Source organism: Erithacus rubecula, assembly GCF_903797595.1.
Source record: "Erithacus rubecula genome assembly, chromosome: 14".
Classification (NCBI taxonomy): Eukaryota; Metazoa; Chordata; class Aves; order Passeriformes; family Muscicapidae; genus Erithacus; species Erithacus rubecula.
Genome location: NC_136666.1, coordinates 18671622 through 18697013, shown reverse-complemented (window position 1 = coordinate 18697013; position 25392 = coordinate 18671622). Strand labels below are relative to the sequence as shown.

At 51.3% G+C, this 25392-nt stretch overlaps 1 protein-coding gene across 1 annotated transcript in view; it reads left to right on the top strand.

Moving 5' to 3' along the window:
- The first annotated feature begins 3068 nt into the window (after positions 1–3068).
- The window catches only part of UACA (uveal autoantigen with coiled-coil domains and ankyrin repeats), a 178774-nt gene continuing 156450 nt past the window's right edge, over positions 3069–25392 (top strand). Inside the window, exons 1-14 of the mRNA XM_079317591.1 lie at positions 3069–3227; positions 16433–16566; positions 16998–17086; positions 17821–17885; positions 18491–18548; positions 18952–19022; positions 19226–19332; positions 20119–20300; positions 21596–21633; positions 22500–22607; positions 23580–23612; positions 24116–24214; positions 24412–24448; positions 24959–25011. Coding sequence (XP_079173717.1) covers positions 3171–3227; positions 16433–16566; positions 16998–17086; positions 17821–17885; positions 18491–18548; positions 18952–19022; positions 19226–19332; positions 20119–20300; positions 21596–21633; positions 22500–22607; positions 23580–23612; positions 24116–24214; positions 24412–24448; positions 24959–25011 — 1131 coding nt within the window. The 5' untranslated portion in view covers positions 3069–3170. The remainder of the gene's footprint in view (positions 3228–16432; positions 16567–16997; positions 17087–17820; positions 17886–18490; positions 18549–18951; positions 19023–19225; positions 19333–20118; positions 20301–21595; positions 21634–22499; positions 22608–23579; positions 23613–24115; positions 24215–24411; positions 24449–24958; positions 25012–25392) is intronic.

The window sequence follows — 25392 nt, the reverse complement described above, 5'->3', positions numbered from 1 at the left end:
ACCCTGGTCAGGGGTGGCAGTAACTGTGTGTCAGTGCTCCCTGCAGACACAGAACTGCTGAGACACAGCATCCCCCGAGCCCTGAGTCAGTGCACAGAGATGTGCAGTGTCAGCCACTGCTCCAAGGAAACCTCTGCTTGGAAGGGTAAAGTCACAGGCAGAGAAAGCACGGAGCTGGGGAGAGCAGGGATGGATCTCCAGCAGGAGCTCTGCAGTTCTGTCTGGAAGGCACCAAGGGACCTTATCTCAGCAGCCTGAGGCTGAGCTCTGCTCGTGGTGCCCACGCACAGCAGGCTGGCTTGTCATGGCCTGTCTCACTTCCAGGAGAGCTGGGACAATGTCTGGCCAGACAATGAGGGACAGGAGCCAAGAGCCAGGAATGATGGCAAGAGCAACACAAAACCAGCCACCAGAAACACAAAGAGGCTTGGAGCAACCTGTGGAAGCTGTCCCTGCCAGTGGCAGGCTGCAACTGGGTGGCCTTTGAGGTCCTTTCCAACCCAAAGCACTCAGAATTTTATGACCCATGATATATCATTTAGCTAATCATCCAGAGGGGATGGGACATGCAGGGGGGTGATGTAGTGGGAGCTACACGCCAAGAATCTTAACAGCAGCAGCCTGAATTAATTTGAGGAGCAAAGTGAAAAAAAGCCTGTAGAAGCATCCAGAATGAGGGAATAGTGCTGGCAGTGTGGTCAGGGAAGGGCCAAGCATGGAATCTGCACTGTAACAGCCTGGTTTGGCTGGGCACCCTGAGCTCACACTGAGTCAGGCTGCAGCAATCCAACGTGAAACATCTTGTTCTGCTGCTGACACATCGGGCTGGGAGATGGTGTCCAGATAGGGAACTTCCTGCTCTGACAGCAGGGGAAAACTGGGAAGGCTCTGCTCCAGCTACTCTGGCTGAAGGCTGTACCCTGCACAGGCACGGTGCATCCCCTGGGATGGATCCCAAAGCTGGATGGACCCTCCCAGCACAGCATCCCTGAGCTGCAGCATCCCTGAGCTCCAGCACAGCATCCCTGAGCTGCAGCACAGCATCCCTGAGCTGCAGCATCCCTGAGCTGCAGCACAGCATCCCTGAGCTCCAGCACAGCATCCCTGAGCTGCAGCATCCCTGAGCTGCAGCACAGCATCCCTGAGCTCCAGCACAGCATCCCTGAGCTGCAGCACAGCATCCCTGAGCTCCAGCATCCCTGAGCTGCAGCACAGCATCCCTGAGCTGCAGCATCCCTGAGCTGCAGCATCCCTGAGCTCCAGCACAGCATCCCTGAGCTTCAGCATCCCTGAGCTGCAGCACAGCATCCCTGAGCTTCAGCATCCCTGAGCTGCAGCATCCCTGAGCTGCAGCACAGCATCCCTGAGCTGCAGCATCCCTGAGCTTCAGCATCCCTGAGCTCCAGCACAGCATCCCTGAGCTCCAGCACAGCATCCCTGAGCTGCAGCATCCCTGAGCTTCAGCATCCCTGAGCTCCAGCACAGCATCCCTGAGCTCCAGCACAGCATCCCTGAGCTGCAGCATCCCTGAGCTGCAGCACAGCATCCCTGAGCTGCAGCATCCCTGAGCTGCAGCATCCCTGAGCTCCAGCACAGCATCCCTGAGCTGCAGCATCCCTGAGCTGCAGCACAGCATCCCTGAGCTGCGGCATCCCTGAGCTTCAGCACAGCATCCCTGAGCTGCAGCATCCCTGAGCTCCAGCACAGCATCCCTGAGCTGCAGCATCCCTGAGCTGCAGCATCCCTGAGCTCCAGCACAGCAGGGCAATCAGTGTGTGAGCAGGGCAATGTGTGGCTGTGTGTGATTATCAGGGAATTCAGGCAGAATTGGCCGAGCCCTTGGAACTGCTCCCCGCAGCTCCTTGGCACCCCCTCCACTGCAAGGAGTTATTTTTAAGATTCTGCTTTCCCTCGTACTGGAATGAGTCAGAAGGAGCTTCCTCTAAACAGCACAGATTTGGTGGGAAAAGGGGAAAGTTCTTTTTTGACAGTATTTTCGTAAAGCTGAAACTTTTGGTGAACTTTTGCTGAGAGGTGCCTGGAGCTGCTGTGCTCCAGGACATGCTGGAGTTCTGCTGGTGCCCTGGGAACGTGGCTCTTGAGGGAAAAAAACACCACAAACTTCAAATGCTACCTGGGGCAGGGGGGCAGTGTGCCCCCAGAGAGCCAATTTTGGGATTAATCCGTGCTGGGTGAGGGCTCAGGGTGCCCAGGGGAAGATTTCAATTTCAGAGCTCGCTGGCCACCCTGCACTGCACAGAATTTCAGATTCAACAGCACCATTTCCCTTCTCTCTTTCTAAACAAGCGACCTATAGAGTAACCCAAGTGTTTGAAGAGGGTTTGGCCAGATTGATTAAAAGGTGGTGACATTTACCTCCGGCCTTGCTTGTATTAGAGATCCATTGATCAAACAGCCCGTTCCAGCTCTAATAAGCAAGGTCTTACACCCAACCCACGGGCTGTCATTAAAAACATCTCAAATAAGTTTAAAAACCTTCTGTCATCACTGCAGTGTGACTGGGCTGTGAGGGAAACGGGGTGAGAAGGGGACAGTAAATAAGAGCTGGGATGAGCAAAACTGAACTCAAATTTGGACACGCTCGTGCCGAGGCTGGAGTTAATTGTTTAAAATGCTGCCTATGGCCAGCTCGGGCCTCTGCTGTGTGACCTCTTCACTCCTTTGTGCTCAGATGTGTGTAGTACAGGGACTGTTTGCACGGCGCCATTGGTTCGTATCGCCCGCTGCAAATGGGACGGCTCCGAGCTTCCTGCTCAGACACCGAGAGTGACGGAGGCGGGTTCCCCGGCACCGAGTTCGCCTGTCCCGGTGCTTTTCCCGGCGCTTTTCCCCGTTCTTATCGCAGCCGCAGCCCCGCCCTCTCGATGGTGCCCTGAGGGGCCGCCGGGGTCCAGAGCGCCGCCCCGCGCGCCTGCCCCGCCGCAGCGCGCCCCCTGCCGGCCGGGCGGCTCCGCCGGCCAGCGCCCCTCCGACGCGAGGAAGTCCCTCCCCTCCGCCCCGCCCCGCTCGCTGATTGGCCGCGGCTCCCGCGAGGGCGGGCGGCCATTGGCTGCGGTTGGGGGTGGGCGGGGCGCGACCGGCGCGTCCCGGCCGTGGCGGCGGCGGGAGCGCGACGGGGCCGGTGCGCGCCCCCCGCCCGCGGCCGCGCCATGAAGAGCCTCAAGTCCCGCCTGAAGAAACATGAAGCGGTGATCGGGGGCAGCGCGGTGGGTGCCGAGGCAGGACCCCCGCGAGGGTTCCCGGGGTGGGGCAGAGCGCGGGGGTCCCGGTATTCGGAAGGGCGAAGAACGGGGATCCCGAAGTTTGGAGGGGCGGAGATCGGGGGTCCCGGAGTTTGGAGGGGCGGAGATCGGGGGTCCTAGAGTTTGGAGGGGCGGAGAACGGGGGTCCCGAAGTTTGGAGGGGCGGAGAACGGGGGTCCCGGCTGCTGGAAGGGCGGAGAACGGTGGTCCCGGTTTGAAGAGGGGCGGAACACGAGGGTCTCGGCGTTTGGAGGAACAGAACACGGGGTCCCGGAGTTTGGAGGGGCGGGGAACGGGGGTCCCGGCTCCTGGGGGGCAGAGCTTGGGGGTCCCGGCTCCTGGGGGGCAGAGCTCGGGGGTCCCGGCTCCCGGTCCCGGCTCCTGGGGGGCAGAGCTCGGGGGTCCCGGCTCCCGGTCGCGGCTCCCGGCGGGCAGAGCTCGGGGGTCCCGGTTCCCGGCGGGCAGAGCTCGGGGGTCCCGGCTCCCAGCGGGCAGAGCTCGGGGGTCCCGGCTCCTGGGGGCAGAGCTCGGGGGTCCCGGCTCCCGGTCCTGGCTCCTGGGGGGCAGAGCTCGGGGGTCCCGGCTCCCGGTCGCGGCTCCCGGCGGGCAGAGCTCGGGGGTCCCGGCTCCCGGTCCCGGCTCCTGGGGGCAGAGCTCGGGGGTCCCGGTTCCCCGAGGAGCGGGGATAACCCGGGGAAGCAGAGCCTGGCACGGGCTGCCCTCGCTTGCCGCTCGCTCCGGCTGCCCAGCTGCTTACCTGCCTGGCTGCTGCTTCCCAATTAACGCGCTCATTAACGCTTTTTGCACCCCAGGAGGCTCGGGAGCCGTGTGCGGGGCACGGGCAGCAGCGGGCTCTGTGCTCGGAACGAACGTGGCGCTTCTAAGGAGGGATTGCTTAGGAAAGGCGGAAAATTGGCGAGGCTGGCGGGCAGGCAGCTGCGAGCGCTGATCATCCCGGCTGGAATGCCAGGCACAACCTCTGCAAATGCACCTCTGAGATAGTGCACTTCTCTTCTTCTCCGCCTCCCAAACTTTAGGCTGGTTTTGGCTGGCTCTTACTGGCTTTCTTAGTCTTTATTTTTATTTCATTCATCCCCGCGGTTGACTTTTGTTGAGGGAGGGAGGAGGTGTTTGTAACTGGAGAAAGCCGCGTCTGGAAATTGCTTCGCTCGTTAAATCATCTTTTATTGTGCCTGTTCAGTAAATCCACCCCTGTGGAATAGCGGGACAGGGAGGTGAATACGAGACACTGGTTTTATCAGCTGTCCTTTGAGATATTGGCTGTCTAAAATCCTAAAGTGCTGCCAGCACTCCCTGGCAGTGACAGATCCATCCCATCCCATCCGCGGATTCATGGTGATTCATGGCGCTGTTATGAGCATTTGTCATGTGTGGGCTGGCACTGCTCCGTGTTCATTAGCTGCCCTGTACTTTAGAGCTGTTTGTTATTCTCAAATTAGCCCAATAATTAAATGCAAACAAAGAGTGACAGCACCTGTGTTTGGTTTTGAATAGGCATGGAGATTTTTCACGTCCAGTAAACCTTCTCTTCAGAGGAGCTTTGGGCACTTTAATGCCTTTGAGAGCTGTGGTTACTCTAAAATAACGTGAAGGGAAATTGCTTTCAGCAAGATCCTGTAAAAACAGAGATTTTTGTCCATAGCAAACTTATTTATTACATAGCTTGGCGGTGTGATCACTGCATCATCTCATCAAATGTGAGTTTTAATCTTTGTGGGGGGGACAGATCCATCCCTGGGGTGGGTGTTTGCAGGGGGATGAAGCCAGGTCTCTGTTCTCCTGCTGGAAGCAGGGATGGGGTGGGAGCCCTGCCAGCAGCAGCTTCAGACATCCTGCTGAAAGGAGTGCACAAGGGCTGCCTGTGGGACAAACCCATCCCTCTCTCCCCAGTGCCATTTCCTGGGGGTGGAGGGAACCTAATCCAGCCTGCTTTGGGAAGTTTCCTCCAGGTGCAGGTAGTAGTTACGTGTTGGGAAGGGCTTTATTACTGATTTGTCACGGAGGGGAGCCACAAAAAGCAGCAGAAAGTAAAAACCGTGTCAGGTATTACCAATTCCGTGATTACCCACTGCCTGAAAGTGGAATTCCCTGGTTTTGCCAACTCCAGCTGCTTGGAAAATCATCTGAGCAGCCTGTTCAGAGCTCTGCATAGTGAGACAAATGCCTGTCGTTAGCAGGAGGGCAGGCTGGAAAGTTGGATGTGGGGCACAAAGGTCAGAGCAGGTGCCTCATTCACCAGCACTTACAGGAAAAATCTTAATTAATGTACTCCACCCCACTGGGACTGCAGCAGCTGCCACTGCTGAGATTCCAGAATACATCATGACACCCTAAATTTTTTGGGACCTGCATTGTGATCAGGAAATGTCTTAAAATTGAGTTAGAAATTTGGGTTAGAGTTAGAAATGAGGTTCTCACAGGTTGGTGTCTCTTGAGCAGGCAGTTGGGAAGGGTTGGTTTGTTCTGCAAAGTTGTCTCTGGCTCAGACCTGTGCAAAAATGAACTTTCAGTGGTGAGCTCTGGCTTATTGCTGCACCTCTGGGCAGACAGCTGGGGGGAGGCTCTGCTCAGTCTCAGGTGTGTTCTCTCCTCAGGTGGGTTTTAACCTTGCTGTCCTTGTGATGAGGGGAATTTAGGGAAGGGGCACCTGGAGCTACTGGGAAATTCAGAGTTCTCTGCTTTGAGCAGATGATGAGCAGACCCAAAACCATGTGGGGAAACTCCTCCCAGTCCTTTCTCCTCTGGGAAAAGTGGTGCTGGGTTTTGTTTAATTAAGAGAAACCAAACCTGCCGTGTAATTAGCAGAAACCATTGTGCAAGGAACAAAGGGACACCTGAGCACTTGCCCTGGTGTGATGAGCTGTGATTGTTAATAATGAATATCTGAACAAGCTCTGCACTTCTTCAAGGTTGTGTCAACATCCTTTCCCTGTGCATGCTGCCCAGCTCTGTTAAGTGGTGAGTTTTCCTCTGGGGAAGGAGTGGAGCTTTGTGGGGTGACCCAGGACACCCTGAGACATCTTGTTCCCTGTCAGCAGCAGAGAGAGCAGCCAGCACCTCCCCTGGGCTCACCCATTTTCTTCTGATGCTGCTTGAATCTGCTGATAATCCACCAGCAGCACCTTCTTGCTGGATGTGCCCCAGCATGGATCTTAACAGTGATTTGTACCCCCAGTGTGCTGTCAAAAACACATTGATAGCTGAAGGGGTGAAGTGAAAAACAGGAGTTTGATAGCCCAGTTTAAAGGTTCATGGTCATTGCAGAAGGAGCTGGTGGTGCTGGGGGCACAGGGGGGTTTGGGTTTGCACACAGGGGTTTGGGTTTGCACAAGGGGGGTTTACACAGGGGATTTGCACACAGGGGGGTTTGGGTTTGCACAAGGGGGGTTTACACAGGGGATTTGCACACAGGGGGGTTTGGGTTTGCACAAGGGGGGTTTACACAGGGGATTTGCACACAAGGGTTTGGGTTTGCACACAGGGGGGTTTACACAGTGGGGTTTGCACACCAGCAAGGCTCTCAGTGACAGGCCAGTCTGTCAGCCAGGCTGATCCCACTGCCCTCACCCATCAGCAGAATTTTTTCCAGCCTTGCTGCTGCTGGCTGGAGCAGTTTTCCCCTCCCCTGAGGTGACTCTGTGGCATCCCCAGCACTGCAATATTCCAATGGCATTCCTGGCCTGGCTGGGGCTGTTCCTTGCAGCAGCTTTGGTTCCAGGAAGCTTTATTCAGCCTCGTTCTAATGTGTTTGTTCTTGGGGAAAAATCTCTTTGTGATTCACTTGCATTTAGTTAACTGGAATTAGAGGTTGTTTGTGTGATGTTTGGGGTGAAGCTGAAGGGGCAATTTGTGGTGCAGCCTGTTTACAGGTGCATTGTAATTTTCAGGCTCCATAGAAAGGAGCATTAATGCTTTATCACTTTGGAATGTAGCAATTAAAAATATTTAAAAGAGTGGAGGTTCAGTGTGGGCCTGGGAGTTCAATATTCTGGGTTGATTTGCAGACATAATTGCACAGATAAGCTCTTTGCAAAGCTGTTTGGAGTTCATGTGACCTTTCCTGCAGAAGCAACTTAGGGAGTACTTTGTCAGTATTTAAATATTAATATAAGCAAGCACATGCTTGGGCATCTGAGGCTGATGCTGTTTTCATCACTGGTGGCTGACCATGGGGTTTATTCCTCCTTTCACTGTGTGCTGCATGCAACAGCCATGTCAGGTTTCATCACCCCTGATATCCCCTGGTGATTTAATAAATGCAAGTACACAAATCAATGGGGCCTTGCCTGAGAGCTCAGAAATTCCAGCTAATGCAGTGCCTGGGAAGGCAGGAGCTGCTCCCACTGGCAGCACAGGCAGCTGGACTCTGACCCTGCTCCTGTTCTGCCTCTTTAAAGGGGAAATATTTCCCCTGGGCACCTGTGGGGTGAAGCCAGGCTGCAGCAGGAGCTGGGCTTGCAGGGCCCCTGCATCCAGAAGGGTCTGGAGCTCTTTGAGTGTGAGGGTCTGGCTCCAGCTGCTCTGGAATGTCCTTAACAGAGTCTGGAAATGCCACTGCTGTGTGCCCTGAGTGCCCCAGGTACCTGAAATATCCTCAGCAGAGTTTGGAAATGCCAATTCTTTGTGCCCTGAGTGCCCCAGGTACCTGAAATGTCTCAGCAGAGTTTGGAAATGCCAGTTCTTTGTGCCCTGAGTGCCCCAGGTACCCAAAATGTTCTTAGCAGAGTTTGGAAATGTCTATTCTTTGTGCCCTGAGTGCCCCAGGTACCTGAAATGTCTCAGCAGAGTTTGGAAATGTCAATTCTTTGTGCTATGAGTGCCCCAGGTACCTGAAATGTCTCAGCAGAGTTTGGAAATGCCAATTCTTTGTGCCCTGAGTGCCCCAGGTACCCAAAATGTCCTTGGCAGAGTTTGGAAATGCCAATTCTTTGTGCCCTGAGTGCCCCAGGTGCTCTGATCACTTTTATTGGTGCCCAAGGCAGTCTGAGGCTGGTTTTTCTAGAAAGTGCTCTGGAGTTGTGTGTTGGCCATGAGACGTGGGAAAGTTGTTTCAGAACAAAACTGGGACTGTTTTTGTTCCTTTGAGGCAGCTTTGCCTCCTGCAGGGGCTCTAGCAGAATCCTTTGACACTTCCAGTGTGGCCTCTGAGCTCCTGTGGTGGGTTTTTGTTTGGAAGAGAGGAACTGGCACTGCTGTGAGGGATCTCGCTCCTTTTAGGGGGAAATGTTGATTTTTGAGAGGATTTTTTTTTACATGTAACAGAGCTAAAGTCGATTTGAATTGTTTCTTGATTTTTAATAAATTTATCTTGTGCTGATTTGGGGGGGAATACCTTCAGGATAGAATCAGGAATGTTTGTGAGGGATTTAGTTGCTTGCTTTGAGCAGGTTTAGGACACTTACCTGCATTCATGCCAGACTGCATTCATTTAAACACACATCTAAGGTGAGATTTTGGCAGCAGTGTTTTCACCAAACCAGAGCTGGTTTTGATCCCAGTTTGCACTGAGCCTTGCCCACTCTGTGGCCCTCAATGGCTTTTTTATTCTGATATTTTGGTGAATGAGGTGCTGACACAAAGTGCTGCCTGGAACAAGAGCCCTGTGTTTGTCTGGGTTTCCCTTGCACAGACTAAACCCCACACTTACACCTGGAGACAGGCATGTCCTGGGAAGGAAAATGTGCTTGTAAAATATCAAATGCCATTTGTGCTCACCCCAGTGGGGTTTAACCCAGGATATGGAGATTTTTCCAGGTAAGCCAAATTCCTCAGGAGAGGTGGGATTAGTGAAATGCCTCTGCACTGCAGGGGAAGCTGCACCTGGGGAACATTTTTAAAAAACAGTTTTCAGACTTACCTTTCCATTCTGCCCGTGCAGCTTTAGAGCAATTCAAAGGGCTTGGAAAGCATTTGTCACTTGGTGCCACTGAGAGGGCAGGGTGTGTCTGCCACAGCTGCTTCTGATGACAAATGCACTCTGCCCTCTGGAGAAAGAGCAGGGGCTCAAAGTGTGTGACCTGCTGGATGTGTGAGCCTGAAATGGCTGGTTTGGATTGAATTTGGGGGGATTCCTGCTGGTCAGGGGCATCCCCTGGTCCCTGGCAGTGGGGTTGGGGCAGTGGAGGTGTCCCTGCCATGGCAGGGGTGGCACTGGCTGGGATTTCAGTCCCTTCCAGCCTCTCCTGGGGTGCTGTGGAATCACTGGGGGTGTGTGAGCTGTGCTGGTGTGGGAGCCCAGGGTGTGCCCCTGGCCTCCTTGGGGGTCTCAAAACCCCCCTGGCGAGGGTCTCAGACCCCTGAGTGAGACCCTGGTGTCCAACCCCTGGGGGAAATTGCAAACCCAGAGGGAATGGAAACAAGCCACCAGAATTAGTAAAGTGTAAATCAGACCTTCAGAACATAGATAAATAGGATTTTTGGAATGTTTATGATAAGGGACACGTGGCCAAGATGGAGAATTTGGGGGGGTGGACACCTTTTCCTCCTTCTTCTCCATGTCACACATGTTGGGTGACACGTTGGCACTTTTAGATTGGATGGGGTCAGGGCTGGACTATTTGATGAAATTGTATTGGGAAAGTTTTGTAAACATGTAATAGGTAGTACAAACTAAGATCAGCCCTGCCTTCAGCAGGCAGATCCCACCATGGATGCCAGGCTGGGCAGACCCTGCTGGCCAGGCAAAAAGTCCCTGAGATAATAAACAATAAACAATCCCTGAAACAAGAGAAAACCATCTCCAGCAATCTCTCTTGGGCTGCTTCAGGGAGAACCAGGGTTTGAAGCACCTCATGTCCCTCTGGGGTGATCTGGGGCAGAGGAGAGACCCCAGAGTGGGACATGCTGCAGTGTCCCCAGAGCTCTGTGCTCTGCTGTGTGCTTTTGTCCCCTGCAATGCCAGCCTGGCCTGCAGGGACAGGAGCTGGGCTGGCTCTCACAGCCTCACCCCAGCTCCTTGGGAGGGCTCAGGAGCTGCTGCATTTACAGCTGGTGTTGCTGAGCTGGGCTGGGTGACCTTGGAGCTCATCCAGAGGTGATCCACACCAAATCCAGCCTGGCTTTGGGCTCTGCCAGGGATCACAGCTGCTCTGGGCAGCCTGTGCCCACCCTAAAAGGGAAGGATTTCCCCCAGACCATCCCAAAGCCCCTCTGTTTCAGTGAGGCCATTGTCCCTTCCCTGTCACTCCGTGCTCTGGAGCTGTGCAGTTTTTTAGCAGCAGGTGCTGGATGCTCAGAGCTGCACTGAGGAGTGACTGGGGCATCAATTCTTGCAGTGCAGGATGTTTGTCACCTTTGGAGCAGGGGGTTTGTTCTGTCTCTCTGCTGGGAATGTCTGTGTGTCCTGCTGGGGTCTCATGATGCTTCTGGTCTTAATTTTGGAGAAAAAGTCTGAATTAGTGCACTTTGTTTACTCTGTGTAAGTCTGGGCTCTCTGCATTCAGAAGAAGAAGGTTTGATCTGAGGGGTTTGGAGCTGGGCAGGGCTGGGGAATGTGGCTCAGCAATCCTAAATCTGGAGGATCTGCAGCACAAAGGGGCTGCAGGGTGGGTGCAGCTCAGGCAATGTCTGCAGGCAGATGGAGACGAGGAAAACCTTTGGATATTCTGAACATTCTGGAGCACACTGCACACCTGGAAGCCCCAGCATTACCTACATTTCTCACCAAACTGGATTTGGTGAAGTGGAGCTTTTCTGTTGCTGACACTTAGGGAGGTGTATTTATTCCCTCCCCATAAAAAAAGCCATTTTTAGCTTGAGGAGACAGACTTGGTTGTGGTCAGAAGACAACACAGTCACTGCACTTTTTTGGAGTGGCTTTGTCACATGGATGCTAATTGCAGAGAGGTCTTGGAACATTCTCTGGGGAATGTTGGTGCTGTGGGGCAAAGGCTGCTGCTCACAGGGGATGGGGGATAGTTCACAACTTGCTGGGAATGAGAGAATTTGCCCAGATCTGAGCGAGTGATTTTAAAATTCTCTGCTGAGATCCATTTATTAGGTTGTTTGCAGCCCCTGGTGTGTGTCCTCCAGGCTGTGTAAGTGGTTTTCCTGGCCCAGCACCAGCTTTCTCTCCTGCAGACAAAACAGTGCATTGCTTGTCTTGTTGACCTACTCCTCTAAATGTGGCACTTGGGAGATCTCCATTTAAATTTAAACTCCTGAAAGGGGATTCTCCATCTCCCTCCTGTTAATCATTGTGCTGTCTATTTAATGTTTTCACAGCCTCTGTGACTCCTCTCCTTTCACATGTTGGGAGACAGACTGGCAGCAGCAGTAAGCTGAAACCAGCTTTTATTCAGGAAGGGTTTCAGTGCTGTAAAAGGAGAAATTTTTTTACAGCAGAGGCATGTGTGTTTTCTAATTTAAAATGGGTTACATTTCTGTCAAAATAGGATCATGCATTCCATCTGCTCCACAGTCTGAGCCTGAGTCTGAGTCTGGTTATGGGGGGAAAAAATTCCTGCAGGGAGTATTTAAAAATTCCTGCAGGGAGTATTTCAGTGCTGGGGTGTTGTTGGGGTGTTGTTTCAGTGCTGGGGTGTTGTTGGGGATGTTTCATTCCTGGGTTGTTGTTGGGCTGTTGTTGGGGTGTTTAATTCATGGGGTGTTTTTGGGGTGTTTCATTGCTGGGGTGTTGTTGGGGTGTTTTGTTGTTGGGGTGTTGTTGGGGTGTTTTGGGGGTGTTTTAGTGTTGGGCTGTTGTTGGGGTGTTTCATTCCTGGGGTGTTTTAGTGCTGGGCTGCTGTTGGGGTGTTTTTGGGGTGTTTCATTGCTGGGGTGTTGTTGGGGATGTTTCATTCCTGGGTTGTTGTTGGGGTGTTTAATTCATGGGGTGTTTTTGGGATGTTTCATTCTTGGGGTGTTTCATTGCTGGGGTGTTGTTGGGGTGTTTTGTTGTTGGGGTGTTGTTGGGGTGTTTTGGGGGTGTTTTAGTGTTGGGCTGTTGTTGGGCTGTTGTTGGGGTGTTTCATTCCTGGGTTGGTGTTGGGGTGTTTCATTCCTGGGGCTGGTTTTGGGCTGTTGTTGGGCTGTTGTTGGGGTGTTTCATTCCTGGGTTGGTGTTGGGGTGTTTCATTCCTGGGGCTGGTTTTGGGGTGTTGTTGGGTTGTTTTTGGGGTGTTTCATTCCTGGGGGGTTTCATTCCTGGGGTGTTTTTGGGGTGTTTGATTCCTGGGGTGGTTTTGGGGTGTTTTAGTGCTGGGCTGTTGTTGGGGTGCTGTTGAGGTGTTTCATCCCTGGGCTGTTGTTGGGGTGCTGTTGGGCTGTTGTTGGGGTGCTGTTGAGGTGTTTCATTCCTGGGGTGTTTTGGGGGTGTTTCATTCCTGGGCTGTTTTGGGGGTGTTGTTGGGCTGTTGTTGGGGTGCTGTTGAGGTGTTTCATTCCTGGGCTGTTGTTGGGCTGCTGTTGAGGTGTTTCATTCCTGGGCTGTTGTTGGGGTGTTGTTGGGCTGTTGTTGGGGTGTTTTGGGGGTTGTTTCATTCCTGGGCTGTTGTTGGGGTGCTGTTGGGGTGCTGTTGAGGTGCTGTTGAGGTGCTTCATTCCTGGGGTGTTTTGGGGGTGTTTCATTCCTGGGCTGTTTTTGGGGTGTTGTTGGGGTGCTGTTGAGGTGTTTCATTCCTGGGCTGTTGTTGGGCTGTTGTTGGGGTGCTGTTGAGGTGTTTCATTCCTGGGCTGTTTTTGGGGTGTTGTTGGGCTGTTGTTGGGGTGCTGTTGAGGTGTTTCATTCCTGGGCTGTTCCCCGTGCTGCTGTGTCCCTCCCCCCTGCCGTGGCAAACACCAGCAGTGTGTTTATTTTCGAGAACAGCCCCTGCCCTGTGCAGGGGACGTGTCTGTGCCCGGAGTTCACTCTGGGCTGACTCAGGCCCGGGGCACTCCAGGAATGTGTTAATAGCCCGGCTGCTGTCGAGCACAACCTGGGCTGATGGGCTGTACCACTGCAGCACAGCCCCCCTGCAGCACAGCCTGGGCTGATGGGCTGTATCACTGCAGCACAGCCCCCCTGCAGCACAGCCCCCCTGCAGGCACAGCCCCCCTGCAGCACAGCCCCCCTGCAGGCACAGCCCCCCTGCAGCACAGCCCCCCTGCAGCACAGCCTGGGCTGTATCACTGCAGGCACAGCCCCCCTGCAGCACAGCCCCCCTGCAGCACAGCCTGGGCTGTATCACTGCAGCACAGCCCCCCTGCAGCACAGCCCCCCTGCAGCACAGCCCCCCTGCAGGCACAGCCCCCCTGCAGCACAGCCTGGGCTGATGGGCTGTACCACTGCAGCACAGCCCCCCTGCAGCACAGCTCCCCTGCAGCACAGCCCCCTGCAGCACAGCCTGGGCTGTATCACTGCAGCACAGCCCCCCTGCAGCACAGCCCCCTGCAGCACAGCCCCCCTGCAGGCACAGCCCCCCTGCAGGCACAGCCCCCCTGCAGCACAGCCCCTCTGCAGGCACAGCCCCCCTGCAGCACAGCCCCCCTGCAGCACAGCCTGGGCTGATGGGCTGTATCACTGCAGCACAGCCCCCCTGCAGCACAGCCCCCCTGCAGGCACAGCCCCCCTGCAGCACAGCCTGGGCTGATGGGCTGTACCACTGCAGCACAGCTCCCCTGCAGCACAGCTCCCCTGCAGCACAGCTCCCCTGCAGCACAGCCCCCTGCAGCACAGCCTGGGCTGTATCACTGCAGCACAGCCCCCCTGCAGCACAGCCCCCCTGCAGGCACAGCCCCCCTGCAGCACAGCCCCCCTGCAGGCACAGCCCCCCTGCAGCACAGCCCCCCTGCAGCACAGCCTGGGCTGGTGAGGATGCAGGGGATGCTGAGGATGGGCAGCAGAGCCCAGTGAAGGATGCACAGGAGCTGCACCTCACCAGGAGCTGGGCTGGGTTGACAGCAGCCCCAGCTGTGAGCTCAGTGTGATTTGTTGGTTCTCCTGTGCAGCCAGACTCTGTAGGTATCGAGCAGCAATTTCCAGCTGTGGGAGTGTGAGCAGCCTGGGTTGTGGGAGGGTTGTGTGGTGCTTCTGTCAATTCATGTGTGTTGTGTCTCCTTAGCAGCTCCTCCTGCCAGGAATTTGCCCTAAGTGTGAAATGCGTTTGTTAAATGTTTAATTATTTAATCGTGGAATGGTTTGGGTTGGGAGGGATCTTAAAGCTCATCCCATCCCATCCCCTGCCGTGGCAGGGACACTTTCCACTGTCCCAGGCTGCTCAAACCCAATGTTCAGCAGTGCCAGGGATCCAGGGCAGCCACAGCTTGGAATTCCCAGCCAGAAATTCCCTCCCAAAATCCCACCCAGCCCTGCCCTCTGTACTGGGGGCCATTCCCTGTGTCCTGTGCCTCCAGCCCCTTTTAAACTTGGTACAAGGCTGGGGGTGCAACTTACTGAAGTGTTACAAAGGAGGAAAATATGAAGGTGATGGATTAATTTGGGTTTGTTTAAGTAATGCTTCTATTAATCAGAACTTTTATGAAATGGGAGTGAGGACTGGCTGGGGAGGATTTGGGAGGATTTTCTGTAGTTTTGGGTGTGTTTTGCTGGCAGGTATCAGTGCAGAGGTACAACCCAGCAATCCTCAGTGTGAACACCCCAGGAGAGTTTGGGGAGCACAGAGTTTGGTGCTGTGTGTGCACAGTCCCCAAGTGTTTGACATAAATCTGAGCCTGGAAGGGGGGTGGCATTGCCCAAGCTGGGCAGGGACGTGGCACTGCTGATGCCACCATGCAGTGGCTTCCCAGGCCAGGCTGCCTTGGCTTTCAGGCTAATGGATGTGTTAATTGATTGATGAGTCAGTGCAGCACCTCAGCCAGCCAGCACTGCTGCTAAGTTCATTAGTGCTCTATTTTTATTACTCCTGTCACTGTTAGCAGGGGGAGCTGATGCTGAGCCTTGGTGATTACTGTAATCTTGTTTCTTGTGGGAAAGCAGAGCCAAGATCATCACCCAGAGTTGTTGGGGCTGGAGATGCTCCAGCCTGGGGTCACCTGGGGCAGGTGACACAGGAGTGTCCAGGTGGGCTTGGGATGTGTCCAGAGAGGGGGACCCCAGCCCCTCCCTGGGCAGCTGCTCCAGGGCTCTCCCCTCTGTGGAAAGAAACTCTTCCTCATGCTGAGGTGGAAATTCTTGTATTTTAGTTCCTGGCCATTGTTTCTTGTGCTGGGTACCCCTGAGCAGTGTGGGGTCACCCCCTGACCCCTGGGAGATGTTTGTATGGATTGGTGGGGTCCCCTCTGCCTGAGCATGAGTGCAGCTGCCCTGTACAAATCGATGCAGATGGTGGCAGTGGATTTTTGGGGGTGCTCTTTTTTTGTGTACCCTCTTTTTCTCAAACAAACCCTGGGCTGAGGTTACCTGGTTTCATGTTCTTTGTGCTTTGAAGAATTTCTGACCCGTGTGAAAAGTAACTCCCTGCACGCACAGGCTGCTTGTGTCTCACCCTTGCCAGGAAATTCTGCTGTGCAGAGTTAGATTTAAATGTTATCCTCCCATTTGGAGTTACAATACTCCAAATTATTTTGAGTATAATGCTCCTCTGGAAGCCTTGTTCTTCTGTTCCAAGCTCCTGGAACATCAAGCCATCAGTGTCCAGCCTGGATGTGAGGTTTGTGCCCCAGAGCAGTTTCCTGAAAAGCCCTGAGCCATTCCCAGGGATGCTTTGGCAGGGGAGAGAACAAGCTCTGCATTTTGGGGTGGGAGCTTGGCCTGGGGCCTGAAATGCTGAATTTGGAGTAAACAGGAGAGGAGTGGGGGTGAGACTGTCTGGGGCTGGGTGGGTGGTGGTCTATTTATAACTGACTCGGGCTTCCTCTGCAGGAATTCAAAACTATCAGCTTTGAATATTTCCTTCTTCTGCAGCTCACTAGATGCTCTTCCCTTGAATATCACACTTAGCTAATGTATGACCCAGCCTGGCACAGCCAGGAAAAGCCACGAGCTGGGGTGTGTTTCTACACAAACTGGAACAGAACAAGGAAAACCAAAGAGGTTTGATCCCAAAGTGGCTGTCCCAGAGCTCTGCACATTCACTACCAAAACAAAGTGGCAGGGATGCTGCACAAAGAACCCCAAACATCCTGGCTACAGCCTGCTTGTACAGCAGGGGGGCTTTGGTTGTGTCCCATTCTGTGGGTCCCAGCTGTAACTCCCTGCTCTGCTTCTGCAGCTGAACCCAGACTGGAGCAAGCATGATGACAGGCTGATGAAGGCAGCTGAGAGGGGAGATGTGGAGAAGCTTTCATCCATCCTGGCCAAGAAGGGGGTCAGCCCCACCAAGCTGGATGTGGAAGGGAGATCTGCGTGAGTGGCTTCAGGGCTGGGCAGGGGAGGTGGGAAGCTGCTCAAAATCATCTTCCTGCTGCTCTGGAGGCTGTTTGGAGTGCAGGAATCTGTAACTCATCTATGTGAGCTGCAATGGGAAATTCTCAATCAGTCTTCACTTGCATGAAGATCAGTGTTTAAAGGCTTGCTCTGGGGTTTGGATATTAAAGAGAAACTGGAACCATGCTGGTATTTCACCTGGTTCACTGATCCAGGCAAATAATGATTGTTTCTCAGGAAAGCTGCCTTGTTCCTTGAAGCAATATTTGCAGAATCCTTAATTTTGGGTGCTGTCCAGAGCTGCCCTCTGGAACACTTCCCTTATGCAGCTGTTGCCTTTCCTGGCCAGTATTTTCATTTTTGTGTGCAAACCAGCTGTGCCTGAGCAAGGTCTCTTCTCCTTTGTTTAGATTCCACGTTGTAGCCTCCAAGGGGAACCTGGACTGCTTGAACACCATCCTGGTGCATGGGGTTGATATCACAGCCACTGATGCTGCAGGTGGGCCCAGGGCAGCTGGAAATGCTCTCAGCTGGGTTTCATCTCAATAAAGTTAAACTCAGCCACAGGGTAGCTCTTCCTTCTTTCTGTAGCTGGAAAAAAGCAAATTATTTGTGTGGATTGTTGCTGGTCTTGAGGAAACTGGTGGAATTCATGAGTGCAGCAGAACTTAAGGAATGTGGGTTGGTGCTGCTGCAGTTGTTAATTTATAATTATTATAGATAGATTATAGATTTGTAGTTGTTATAATTGCTCCAGACTCACTGGTGAGGTGCATTTCTGGGTGAGAACAGCAGGGTAAGAACAGTTTTACATGAACTCAAGGTGAGATTGCAGTGGAATGTTGTGGGAGGTGTTTGTGTGCCTTGGGCACTCAGAGCTCATCTGGACCTTCCACATTTCCCTGTTTGATAACAGAGTTTGTGTAAGATCTTATGGAAGAGAGTTAAAAACAGCTGCTGATTTTCAGCTTGTTGCCTCAGAATTTTACATGTTTAATATGAAGCTGAAAACAAGAAAACTTAGAGATAAGAGGAGGGGGCCAAGTTATTTATTAAAAGCTTGTGTGGAGTCAGCTGCAGTATTTTGAGATTAATTCCACAATTAAACTCATCCTTTGCAGGGGGATGTCACAGCACAGGCAGCTCTGGGGGACAGGAGCTGCTCACCTCAAACTGGGAATATTTTCAGGGTTCCCCAGGCAATCCCTGAGCTGCTGTTCTCTCTTTTTGCAGGCAGGAATGCCCTGCACTTGGCTGCCAAGTATGGCCATGCTCTGTGCTTGCAGAAGCTCCTGCAGGTACTGGGGTGCAGCTCCTGTGCTGGGGGGAAAGTGGCTGCAAATGCCCTGACTCCAAACTGGGACATGGGATTTCTTTCTTAACCCATCAGGTTCTTTTTTTAAAAAAGAACCTTTTTGTGTTAATTAACAGGTTGGGACTGAAAAAAGGCTAAAATAAAGAAAATAACTTTTTTTAAAAAATATTTGCATAGGCTATCAAATCAATTTGTGATTCTTGGAAATGGGGCAGAGTGTCTTTTAAAGGCTGCTGTTCCCTGTCTGGATGCAGTTTAGAAATTGTGACTCTGGCTGCTCCAGAGCAGTGTTTGCTTCAAAACTGGGCATTTATAGCCACAAACTCTCATTAATGAAAGTGTTGGAGGGTTGTCTTAGGTTTGTGTGAATTTTTTTTTTTTTTGGTTGTTATTTTTAATGGGTTCTTTTAAACTTTTATTCGATGCATGCCTCCATGATATAAAAGCTCATTATCTGTGAAAATTCTAATGGATTGTGCATAATTTTTATTTAAATCACACTTGATTGCTTTAATTCAAACCTCAGACACCTGATGTTGTGAATGCAGCTGGGTTCTGATTGCTGACTGGGGTTATTTATTTTAACAGTACAACTGTCCAACAGAGAATGTGGATCTCCAGGGAAGAACTGCTCTTCATGATGCAGGTGAAGGGGTTTGCCTGGCTGGTGACTGTGTGGAAATGAAGATTTAATTGATGCATTTACCCCTGTGTCCCTGCTGTGTGTCACCCCTGTGTCCCTGCTCTGTGTCACCCCTGTGTCCCTGCTCTCAGTGTCACTGTGTCCCTGCTGTGTGTCACCCTGTCCCTTCTCTCAGTGCTCAGTGTCACCCCTGTGTCCCTGCTCTCAGTGTCACCCCTGTGTCCCTGCTCTCAGTGTCACCCCTGTGTCCCTGCTCTCAGTGTCACTGTGTCCCTGCTGTGTGTCACCCTGTCCCTTCTCTCAGTGCTCAGTGTCACCCCTGTGTCCCTGCTCTCAGTGTCACTGTGTCCCTGCTGTGTGTCACTGTGTCCCTGCTGTGTGTCACCCTGTCCCTCTCTCTCCCCAGCCATGTCTGACTGCTCTGCCAGCATCCAGCTGCTCTGTGACCACGGTGCTGCTGTCAACTCCAGGGATGGGGTGAGAGCTGTCCCTGTGTCCCCATCCTGTCCCCATCCTGTCCCCTGTGTCCCCATCCTGTCCCCTGTGTCCCCATCCTGTCCCCTGTCCCCATCCTGTCCCTGTGCCCCCTGTCCCCATCCTGTCCCCTGTCTCCCCATCCTGTCCCCTGTCCCCATCCTGTCCCTGTGCCCCCTGTCCCCATCCTGTCCCTGTCCCCCCAGGATGGCAGGACCCCCCTGGTTCTGGCCACCCAGATGTGCCGCCCGGCGCTGTGCCAGCTGCTGCTCGACAGGGGGGCTGATGTCAATGCCAGGGACAAGCAGGGCAGGTCAGCTGCCCTGGGCAGTTTGGGGGTGTCCTGGGGCAGTTTGGGGGTGTTTTGGGGGAGTTTTGAGAAGTTTTGAGGGGATTTTGGGGTGTCCTGGGGGGATTTTGGGAAGTTTTGGGTGGATTTTGGGGTTTCCTGGGGGAATTTTGGTGTGAACCCAATGGATTTTGGGGTGTTTTTGGGGGAGTTTTGGAAGTTTTGGGTAGATGTTGGAGTGAACCCAGTGGATTTTGGGCTGTCCTGGGAGAACTTTGGGAAGTTTCGGGTGGATTTTGGTGTTTCCCAGGTGGATTTGGGGTGAACCCAATGGATTTTGGGATGTCCTGGGAGAATTTTGGGGTGAACCCAATGGATTTTGGAGAGTTTTTGGGGGAGTTTTGGAAGTTTTGGGTGGATTTTGGTGTGAACCCAATGGATTTTGGGGTGTTTTTGGGGGAGTTTTGGAAGTTTTGGGTGGATTTTGGTGTGAACCCAATGGATTTTGGGCTGTCCTGGGGGAACTTTGGGAAGTTCTGTGTGGATTTTGGTGTTTCCCAGGTGGATTTGGTGTGAACCCAATGGATTTTGGGCTGTCCTGGGAGAACTTTGGGAAGTTCTGGGTGGATTTTGGTGTTTCCCAGGTGGATTTGGTGTGAACCCAATGGATTTTGGGCTGTCCTGGGAGAACTTTGGGAAGTTTTGGGTGGATTCTGGTGTTTCCCAGGTGGATTTGGGGTGTTCCTGGCGTGTCTGGGGAGGTCCCTGTTTCCCTCTGGGATAGTTTGGGTTGTCCCCCTGTGTCCCCAGGACTGCCCTGATGCTGGGCTGTGAGTATGGCTGCAGGGACGCTGTGCAGGTGCTGCTCACCAACGGGGCTGATGCTGCTGCCACCGACGGCCTTGGCCATGACTCTGCCTACTATGCCAGGATTGGGGACAGCACTGACATCCTGGCTCTGATCAAAACTGCCCTGCAGGGCTCCTGCACAGGTGGGAGCACCTGCCCTGGGCTGGGACTGTGTCCCTGCGGCTCAGGAGCTGCTCAGGAGGGAGCTCTGCCCCTCTGGGCACTTGGGGTGGGCTGGGAAGGGGAAGGGGAATGGAAAGGGAAAGGGAAATGAAAAGGGAAAGGGAAATGAAAAGGAAAAGGGAAAGGGAAATGAAAAGGAAAAGGGAAATGAAAAGGAAAAGGGAAAGGAAAAGGGAAATGAGAAGGGAAAGGGAAATGAGAAGGGAAAGGGAAATGAGAAGGGAAAGGGAAATGAAAAGGAAAAGGGAAAGGGAAAGGGAAATGGAAAGGAAAAGGGAAATGAAAAGGAAAAGGGAAAGGGAAATGAAAAGAGAAAGGGAAATGGAAAGGGAAATGAAAGGGGAAAGGGAAATGAAAAGGAAAGGGAAGGAAACAGGAAAGGAAAAAGGGAAGGGAAAGGAAAGGGAAATAAATAGGAAAGGGGAAAGGAAAGGAAAGGGGAAAGGAGAGGGAAAGGAAAGGAAAAAGGGAAGGAAAGGGAAGGGAAAAAGGAAAGGAAAAGCAGCTTTTGGGGTTGGGGTTTATCAAAGCCTTTAAGGGGGTTGCAGGCTCTGGTGCCTCAACAGTATTGATCATGGGAGTTATTTACCTGTATTTATATAAACAGTCTAAATTTTATAGAAATAAATAGCTTTTATTGTTTAGAGATAAATGACTTCTATCATTTAGAAATAAATAGCCTTTATTTTCTAGAAATAAATACCCCTTATCATATAGAAATAAATAGTTTTTATTTTATAGAAATAAATTGCCTTTATAGGAATAAATAGCCTTTATTTTATAGAGATAAATAACTTCTATCATATAGAAAGAAATAATTTTTATTTTATAAACATAAGTAGCCTTTATCTTACAGAAATAAATAGTCTTTATCTTATAGAAATAAATAGTTTTTATTTTATGGAAATAGTTTTTATCTTATAGCAATAAATAACCTTTATCTTGCAGAAATAGTTTTTATCTTATAGAAGTAAATAACCTTTTCATATATAGAAATAAATAGTTTTTATCTTATAGAAATAAATAGTTTTTATCTTATAGAAATAAATAGTTTTTATTTTACAGAAATAAATAGTTTTTATTTTATAGAAATAAAACAACCTTTATTTTACAGAAAACCTTGTGGGGCTCCCATGTTTGATGAATTGTGAGCTGTTTTTTGCCCTGCCAGGGTGGGAGGGATGGACTCAGCTGATGTGTGGCTTTGCTCCCTGAACCTGAATTTGTGACTGGCTGCTGTTGTTGTGTTTTTCAGGAAGAGACAGCCTGAGGAGGGGGCAGGCAGAGCAGCAGGTACTGGGGAGGGGGGGGGGGGGGGGGCAGGTGGGGCTCTGGGGGTGCAGGTGATGGAATGTTCTCTGCTCTGACAGGTCCCCAGAGGGTCCCAGAGCTGGGCCAGGGGCTCTGGAGCACAGCAGGAGCTGCCCCAGGGCCAGGAGGAGCCCAGCAGGCAGGTGGGTGGGGAGGGGGAGCAGGTGGGGAGGGGGCACAGGGCTGTGTAACAGAGCCCAGGGGGTGGGGAGGGGGCTGCAGGGTGGGGAGGGGGCACAGGGATGGGTAACAGAGCCCAGGGGGTGGGGAGGGGGCACAGGGATGGAGGAACAGAGCCCAGGGGTGGGGAGGGGGCTGCAGGGTGGAGAGGGGGCACAGGGATGGACAAACAGAGCCCAGGGGTGGGGAGGGGGCTGCAGGGTGGGGAGGGGGCACAGGGCTGGGTAACAGAGCTCAGGGGTGGGGAGGGGGCACAGGGATGGGTAACAGAGCCCAGGGGTGGGGAGGGGGCTGCAGGGTGGGGAGGGGGCTGCAGGATTGGATGAACAGAGCCCAGGCAGCAGCAGCAGCACAGGCTGGCTCTGATCCCAGTGAACAGTTCCAAGTGCCCTCTCCTGTCCTTTCCTACCTCTTACCCTCCTGCCTCTGCAGTGAAATCACTTGCAAATGAGGAGGATTTATTTTTTTAACGTTCTCAAGAATGTTAATTACCATTTCTCCCACTAAAAATAATCAGTGTCACAATGGTTCTCCTAAGCAGCACCAATATTCCCATGTCATTGCAGCATTTAATAGTCTAGGCAGGGCTTGCACTCACCAGTAGCTGTTCAATCTGTTGGTTCAGTGTCTTTATTTTTATTTTTTAATTCCATCTTTTACTTGGCAAGGATTTGGAGCTGGAAAACCAAGGTTTGAAAGATCGAGTGAGGGAAGTGCAGGAGGAGCAGAGGATGCTGCTGGACAGAATCAGTGGCTTGCAGCTGCAGCTGAGTGAGGTAAAACAGCCTGGAAAAAACTGGAAAAGCAGGTGGAACTGGGAATTGCTGGGAATTGCTGCCATGTGTGCCACTCATTCCTGCTGGAAAAGCCTTTGCTCTTTCTAGTGCCTTTGGTTTATTAGTTGGAAATTTTTTTTTTTTTTTTTTTTTTGTGAGATGGGATTAGGAGGAAGTTAAAACAGGCTTAAATTGAAATGCTATAAAAAGAAACCTTATTACTAGAAACTATTTTAAAAAATTTAGAATAAAACTTTAGACTTTTTTTTAATACTGAAAACATACAAAAACCAACTCAGTACAAGAAAAACTGCCCAAGTCTCTGCATTAAATGCAGGTGGAATGTGCAGGGCTTTGTCAGCAGCTGATTTTCCAGCTGTTGCTGGAAGTGGAAACGCAAAGAAAAAAATATATCTTCAGCTGGCAAGAAAACAAAGGTTTTCACAGTTTCTCACCCAAATTTGAAATGTTGATTTTTAAAAAGTTTCCCTCTTTTTTGAGGTCTAAGTGTCACCAATAAAAAGAAAATATAAAGAGGTTTATTTTGTTGTTTTTGCTTTGTGGAATCTGTTTATTTGCTGTATTTTTATAGGAACATTTATGCAGCTTCTCCTAAATGCAGCCCCTGGATAGAAAGAATATTTTTTTATTGCAGACACTGGCTTGTCTGAACTCCTGCTTTAAGCATTGCCTTTATAAACAAAATTCTCAATAGTCACTTCCCAATTTCAGCAAACATCTGAAAAGCCTCAGTGGTGTCTGAGCTGGAAAAGAGGAGATATTCCAATTTCCAGACATTGTCCTGTCAAACACCCTGGCCAGAGAAACAGAAACCAGAGCCATAAACCTGGATGGAAATTGGGAGTGGCAGCATTAGAAACTGGGGTGGATTTATCTCTGAATTGTGTGAGCCCCTTAAACATCACTGAGGAAATGATTTGGGGGGATTCTTTGTTGTTGCTATTTTTGCAGGAGCAAATGTTTGCAGCTGATCTTGAGAATGAGGTAGGATGTGTGACCTGCAGGTGTTTCTGGGGAGCAGGGGCAGCAGCTCTCTCTCTTTTATTCCCTCTGCAGTTTTAAATACATCACTTAAAACCTACCTGAAAATGCAACCTGGCTGCTCTGCACCAGTTCATGCAGCCTCACAGCATTTCTGGTGCTGCAATAATTCCCAGAATTGCCATGGCTGCTTTAAAGCACATTCAGGATATTCAGCACATTGGCAATATTCAGCATTTTGCAGTGAATTTCAGTGATGCAAGGCTAACAAATATGAATTAATTGAACAGTAGCAGGTTATGTTGGTGCATTTTCTTGACTCATTCTTCAAGACTCCTCCTGTACAGGAGCAATCTTGAAGAACTCCAGAAGCAAAATAAATAAATAAATAAATGAATTAGGGATTCTTTTGGTGCTGGTCTTGGTTGAAGTTCTGTCTCAACTCTTAAAAAAGTTCCTTGGGGTGTTACAGAGCTGTCCATTCCTGTGGGTCTCCTCTCTTTCAGAAAGATGAGCTGAAGAAAATGCTGACTGCCAAGGAAAAGCAGCAGGAGGAGAGTTTGAGGACTATTGAAGCTCTCAGAGCTAAACTCAAGTGTTATGAAGTAAGTTGAGTGATTTGAAATGGGATACAACAATTGATATTTGCAGTGGGAAATAATTCAGCTTTTGGAGTTGCTGAAACTCTTGAATGGTTCTCATTGCAAAATCTTTCCCTGCCCCTCCACCCTGGTTTAACACAGAGCAGAAACCTGAAATGAATTTTCAGCTTCACTTTTGTCCCTTGCTGTTTGATTTTTAGGGTGACTCTGCTGGGTCTGGAGGTACCTTTGGAAACAGTGAGTACAGTTAATTGCTGAGGTTAATTGTTGAAGCTGGCTGTGCATGGGGGTGTTGGAGCACAGAGGTTTCCTTGTGTGAATCACTTCTTGATTCTCCAGCTAGAAAGGAATTTTGTCCAACTCCCCTGTGAGGAGAACTTACACCTAACATGAAGTTTGAGTTACAAGCAGCAGAGATTCTGAAAAACAGAAAAACTAAAACCCAAGCATCAGAATGATCCCTTTTCCAGGAGCTGGAGCTGCCTGGCACTGGTGTCACACGAGGGCTCCTGGCAGATATGAAATATTTGGAGAGCAGGGGATGCTTTCCCTGCAGGGGCAGCTCTGACCCTCTGCAGGGCCAGATCCCAGCCTGCCAAAGCACTGCTCCTCAGAAATTGCCTTATTGACAAGGATTTAAACAGCCTTCAGCCTGGTGTGACCCCAGGGGGCAGGAAAAGCAGAGTTCTTGTGATTGTCTTGCTGTTTTTAACCAGAGCCTAAACACTGTTTGCTTTGAAAATCCAGGGAAAGAAGATTTATTGCTTAAACAAGGCCAAGCCTTTGCAGTGGAATCCCAGGTAATAAATATTTTACCACTGGAAGGAGCTGTGAGATAGTTGTGCTGGGAAAGCTAAATGTGCTTGTAAATGTGTGTTTGTTGAGCTTTGCTTCTGAGCACGGGGTTTTGAGGAATTCCTGTTTTCCCTGTTTGTTTTTAGCTGTGGGTGCCCTCTAGAGTCCTGTCTGTGTCTCTGGACATGCTGGGAGCCTCTGTCTCAGCTCTCCTGAACATGTTTTACCCACTCTGCAAACTGGGGATTCATCTCCATCACCTTTGTCTAATTTAAATTCAGCTAATATTTGGAGATTTAATTTCCCTGCCTGCTGTATGATAATTCCCTGACAAGCTATCAACCTTTTCAAGCAACAATTTGGGTACAAGCAAAGTCCAGCAGCCC